This window comes from Propithecus coquereli, unplaced genomic scaffold, assembly GCF_000956105.1.
Source record: "Propithecus coquereli isolate 6110/MARCELLA unplaced genomic scaffold, Pcoq_1.0 Scaffold70, whole genome shotgun sequence".
Taxonomy (NCBI): Eukaryota; Metazoa; Chordata; class Mammalia; order Primates; family Indriidae; genus Propithecus; species Propithecus coquereli.
In genome coordinates this window covers 4,425,469-4,431,404 of record NW_012153063.1, presented here as the reverse complement: position 1 = coordinate 4,431,404, position 5,936 = coordinate 4,425,469, and the positions used below count along the sequence as shown (strand labels likewise).

The window sequence follows — 5,936 nt, the reverse complement described above, 5'->3', positions numbered from 1 at the left end:
TTACATGCATAGCATGTGTAATGATCAAGTCAGGGTATTTAGGGTATCCATACTACTAGTATTTATCATTCTGTGTGCTGGAACACTTCAAGTCTCCTCTTCTAGCTACTTTGAAGTATACAATACATTGTTGTTTAGTCACTCTCCTGTGCTGTTGAACATTAGTACTTATTCCTTCTAACTGCATGTTTGTACCCATTAACGAACCTCTCTTCATCCTTCCTGCTCCCCCACCCCCAAAATCACTATTTCTAAAATCAAGCTATTGTGCTCATTGCTGCCATATGAAACTTGGCAATAATTCATACTCTGTATACAACATTACTGTTTGGTTCAGAACCCACGAGTGGTTTCCATAGTTTGATGGAAAGTCCACACTCATAAGCCTGTCCTTCAAGGTCTGTTACAATCTGAGCCCCACTCACCTCTCTGGCGACCCCTCTGCAAAAGTTACTCCGGTCATCAGAGCAGTCTCCTTAGGCTTTTCAAATATGCCCAAAGCATTTCCACATCCACACGGTTTTACACACATCATTTTCCTTACTAGGCTAACTATTTGGTGTTTTTAAAGCCCAATCCACCTATTTATATTTTTCATGGAAGTTTCCATGACTGTCCCACATTTGGGGAGCATGCCCTTCCCTGAACTTACACAGCTGTCTCTGAGAAGCATGTGGTAGAGAAGCAAAAACCTGAGCTTTAATGCAAACAAAGATATTTTACAAAGATATTTGTTGCAGTATGGTATAAAAAAGTGAAAGGCTGGAATGAACGTAAATTTTCATTAATAGGTGTTCATTAAATAAATTAAGGTATCTGTTTATTCAATGGAATATTTTGTAGCCATTAAAAAGAGGCAAAACTATAAACTGATGTTAAAATAGTCTTCTAGATATAAATGAAAAAATGCAAAGTGCAAAAGTCTTTTCAGTATGTCCTATTTGTGTGAAAAAGGAAACATGCAATATATACATACATACTTACATACATATATGTGCACAGTCTGGCCTAGCAGATTCCTGAGAAACTTAAAAATTGTTGCCTCTGGGGAAGAGAATGGGGGATCATGGGAAAGAGGTGATACTTTTAACTTCATACACTTTTGTACTATTTGAATTTTACCACGTACATTTTGCAATTAAAGTAACCATAGAAAAAAAAAGGGATCTGTACAAAAAGTGGCAAAAAATGAAGAGCACACATTTTGCATCTACCGCTGACTAGCTATGTGACCTTAGACAAGTCACTTAAAATTTTAACAAATTTGTTTTGATATTGTAATTTGAACACAGAACACTATTCACATAAGATTTAATAAAGTTAATAATGGTGGTTCATGGTAAATCTAGGAGATCAACACACAAAAAGAATTTCATTTTTTTTGAAAATGTAGGTTCTGGAGAAAATCATTCTCTGTAATTTGGTAACACCCTGAGAGATACAAATATTGATCTTGTACAAACCACATCGTGAAATTGGAAGGGAGCACACAAAGCCTAGGTCTATTTTCCTATAGCACACAGCTCTGCTTAGAGTTCCAGCAATTGTCATCAATCTGACCTAGGAGCAAAAGCAGAACGAATGAACCTCTCTCTCTTATTTGAACACTTGGATCTGTAATGGCAGTGGCAGCAGGCGCAGGGTCCAGGTGGTCTGTCTTTACCTGCTGCCCCTGCCATGTGCTCATCCATGCTGAGCAGGAGCTCCCAGGCAGCTGGCTGGATGTCTCCGTACATCTCCTCTGTCAGAATTGGTGCTGCCTTGATTAACAGAGACAAGGGAGCAGGCGACAAGCTCATCACCTGGGAAAAGATGGAAATCGTGTTTTAAAATCTCTTAAGACAGATTACTGTACTCCTCTTGAAACTTAAGAGCCATGCCCCTCTCAGTGCTTTTCTTAAATGACCTTAAAGTACTTTGTAAAATGAGAGTATATTTAGTTGGCACGGTGTATGATAAGGTTTATACCTTATTAGTTGAAGCATAATTAGAAAAAAAACTCATATTAATTTTAAAATGCTTTCACCACAAAACCACTTTGCAACCCTCCCAAGAAATAAACTCTAGAATGAGTACAACTCTTTTAATAAAGAATGACCCCAGCAAATACATCTTCATGTTAAAAAAGATTTGAGGGATTTTTAAAGGATCTTATTTTCCTTTCTACTAGCGGATCTCCACTGAAAACTATAAGCAGTCTCTAACTGATGAAGGACTCCATTTAGAAAGTTAGTTTTCTACGCCAGTGTGAACTTGGATGGCATTTCCCCTTGGAAACACACTGTACATTGTTTGTGGTTATTGCTCCATATTAGCTCACAAAATCCTACTTAATCCTTTGTTTCGGATAACTTAGGTGACAAATGTAGGTTCTGGATAAGTCATCATTTTAAACATATTCCAGAAAAACATAAATAATTTTTTCGGTGGGGGAAGGTATTATGATTTGGAGCTTAGGCTGTAAGAGCAATATAATCATGTGTCAAGCACTGGATAAACAGGCTAACTTACTGTTTTATTAATCCATGCAGTACCTTTGGGATAGGTCTAGTGTTATAATCCCCGTTTGAGAGAGAAGGTAACTAAGATCATGAAAAATTGAATAACTTGTCCAAGGCCCCAGAGCCAGAGAAGCAGACATGGGATACAAATCCAGACTGTCTCATTCTAAAACACATGAGTGTTGCCATCACACACCGGCGGGAAATCAGCTCCACTGCAATGGGGAGAGTGGGGAGAGGTGTGGCAAACTCCCCTAGTCGGTAGAAGCCGGCTGTCTGGCAAGAAAGGATTTTTTTTTCCTTGCACACTGGGTGGCACTCTTGCTCTCCAATTAAAGGGGCTTTATGCCAACACCGTGCCAACTATTATGTGTCCTAAATACTAGAAAGCAGTTCGTCTGGAGTCCCTTCCCTATTAATGTTCCACAAAGGCTTCTGATCCAGTTGCAATACCTGAAGTCTGATGTACTTTAGCATTCCGGAATCCTTTTTCCCTTCCAGGTTGGCATCTGAAACTCTCTTCTTCAGAGAAGGTGTCCTCAGGCATGACTTATCTGAGCACTGGAAAGGACATGAGACATGCGATGAGTATTGTGCTTTCTCAAAAACCAATAATGCTATATTTCCTCCAAATTCTCCAGACAACAATCTTCTAATGGAAGGGATAACTTAAGGCCTTTCTGTGGGCCCATGCTTTCTGAAATCGATAAAAGCAGTTAATTTTGTAGTGAAAAGGAGCTTAGAGATATTTAGTAACAAGCTCCTCTTTTACCTTTGAGGAAACTGGGATCCAGAGAGGTGGAATAACTTGACCAAGTTTCAAAACTAATTATTAGCAGAATAAGGAAAGGACAAAGATTTCCTGATTTCAATTTCAAGGCTACTTAAATTTCATCAAGCTGTTAAACATACAAATCTTTTAAAATATTGAGTCAGATAAAATCCATTCTATTCAATATTCCCTTTATAGGGTTGGATGTTACAGGTGGAACCATTTGATCATGGAAGAAAGAAAATATTTCATAGAGAAGTGTTAGGAAGTTAAAGGGCAAAGAAAGTATAATATGAGTTCATAGCATCCATCATCAGGGCCTGAGTTGTACAGGCAAAGTGATTTCTTTAAAAAAACATACTTGTCTATAGGAGACAGCAGCTCTTCTTACAAACTGTTTCCTCACCCAGGGTCCAGAACAGTCCTGATTCATCTGCATGAGCAGAGATAAGGCAATTTCTTCCTCTAACTCCCTAAATGCCAAGGAATGGAGTGAACAGAGCAACTGGAAGAGGGATCAGTCCTGAAGGGGAGAGGCCCTTGTTTATTTATCCTGAGTCCTGGTTCCTCCTATTTTCGCACTCCAGGCCGTGCAAAGAGGGTATCCTCCTCTCACAGAATAAATGCTCGTTTGTTTTTCCAGTGTCATGTCAATGAAACAGTTTCTCCCTCTAGCCAAGGAGAAAAAGCAAACTCCTTAAGAATTCTTTAACAGAGCTTCATACTGTTATACATGAAGACATTTTGAAAGAAAAGGCAAATTTGAAAGCGCATGCATGTTCCAAGAAAGGTTTTCGAAACTCTGACAAAAAGACCCAAGATAATGCATCTATTATGTGACTGGTATGGAACCAACTTTTTAAATGACTCTATTTGGAAACAAGTGATTCAGAGCTCTTGCTTTGTTTTCTAAGGAAAAAAATCAGGAAGGCACGTAATTGGGAACACATTATCATTTGGAGACAGAACTATTACATTGCTTTTTTCCCCTGTGAATTAAAAACAATATACAGCATAAACAGCATGCCTATTTTATATAATTTGAAAACTGTTCTAAAATCATATACGGCAATATTTTTCCATATAAATGTAGGGGTGTATCTGACTTCCTTTTAAAAAGAGTCAAGATATTTAAAAATTGGCATGTCTCTCCTTTTATTCTTTCTATTTATAAAACAATACATTCACATTGCAGGATATCTGGAAAAGACAGAAAAACTGTAAAGAAAACACAAATCTCAATAATCCCAAACCCAATGATAGCCATTATTTGGTTTCTTTTAGCTTTTTTTTCCCTCTGCATCTTAGCACTGCTGTGATAATGTTATGTATGTGGCACACAATTTTAAACAATTCATTTCACTGTGATTTTTCTTTTTTTTTTATTTCAGCATATTATGGGGGTACAGATGTTTAGGTTACGTATGTTGCCCTTAACCCCCACTCCCCCCCAAGTCCAAGTTTCATGTATGTCCATCCTTCACTGTGATTTTATAATGAGTATTTTCCCAAGTCACACTCATTATATGTTTATATATACTCAAATATTTAATATCCTGCCATGTTTCCTTAGAAAGCTTGGTGTGTTCTGGTGTCCTCATGATACTTAGGTGTTTGTTACAAGGGTGCTTGTTTTAGTGGAAAGAGAAGGGAGTTGGAAGAGCTTTTGCATCAAGGTGCTAGGCTAGTAATTCTTTTTGAATGACTTATCAGTCTTGGAAGATAGATATCATAGATGGTACATATATGATGGGAACTTGGGTACACTATACGAAGGCTCTACTGGTGTGATCCTTAGCTCAAATTGACGAACCAATAATTAGTTGCTTTTTGCTTTGGTGATTTGATGTAAAACTTGTAAAGAAAAGATATAGGAACTGGAGGGAGTAGGAGGCTAGTTCCAAAAGCTTCTATTAATGGTCCTTTGAAGAGTTAGAGATTTCCCTGGTCTGTGAGATGCACACGGTAGTTGAAATTACATATCAAACAGGGACCTGTAGAGAAACTCAAGACTACAAACCCAAGACCAAAGGACAGAGTTTATCACCAACAGATTACATCATCCATTGTTGAGGTGGTTCTGCCAGAGGGAGCTGTGATCAATGGGAAGCAACTATACAGCCCCAAGATCTGGAAGGGATACTGGGGAATGCTTGCTATGAGATGGTGTAGAACTTGGACTATGGTCATTTTCTTCTATGTATACGTCTTAAGAAAATCCATCATAGGTGACTCTATGACTTCTCTCCTCATCCTAACCCCTACTGATTAGATTTGCAATACAAAACCAACTCTTTGACTAGCTAAGGATTTATCACTTGAGTTTTGCTCAAAAAGGAGGAGGAGACGGCCCCATCAAATTCCTGTCCTAGGGAATTAAGAGACACAGAGTCTGAATCATTTAATGATGATTGCTGGGATAAGAAATAACAATGCCACTTTGGGATTTTCAGTCTAAGTACAAGATCAATAGAGCAACAGGAGCTGGTCAGGGGACACAGATGCATGAGCAGATGAAGATGATGCAAAAAGAAGCAGAGATAAGAGACCATGTCCACCCTGAGGAGGACAGCAGCTTTAGTTCTCATTCCCTTGAGGCTTGGCTATGTTTCCCTTTCTGTCCTTGGTTTCATGGGATTCTACTATATCCTTTGGAGAAACTC

General features: G+C 38.4%; 1 protein-coding gene across 1 annotated transcript in view; it reads right to left on the bottom strand.

Moving 5' to 3' along the window:
- Nucleotides 1–5,936, bottom strand: part of UNC80 (unc-80 homolog (C. elegans)) — a 242,259-nt gene that overhangs the window by 121,403 nt on the left and 114,920 nt on the right. The window contains 2 exon segments of the mRNA XM_012661211.1: nucleotides 1,664–1,802; nucleotides 2,955–3,062. Coding sequence (XP_012516665.1) covers nucleotides 1,664–1,802; nucleotides 2,955–3,062 — 247 coding nt within the window.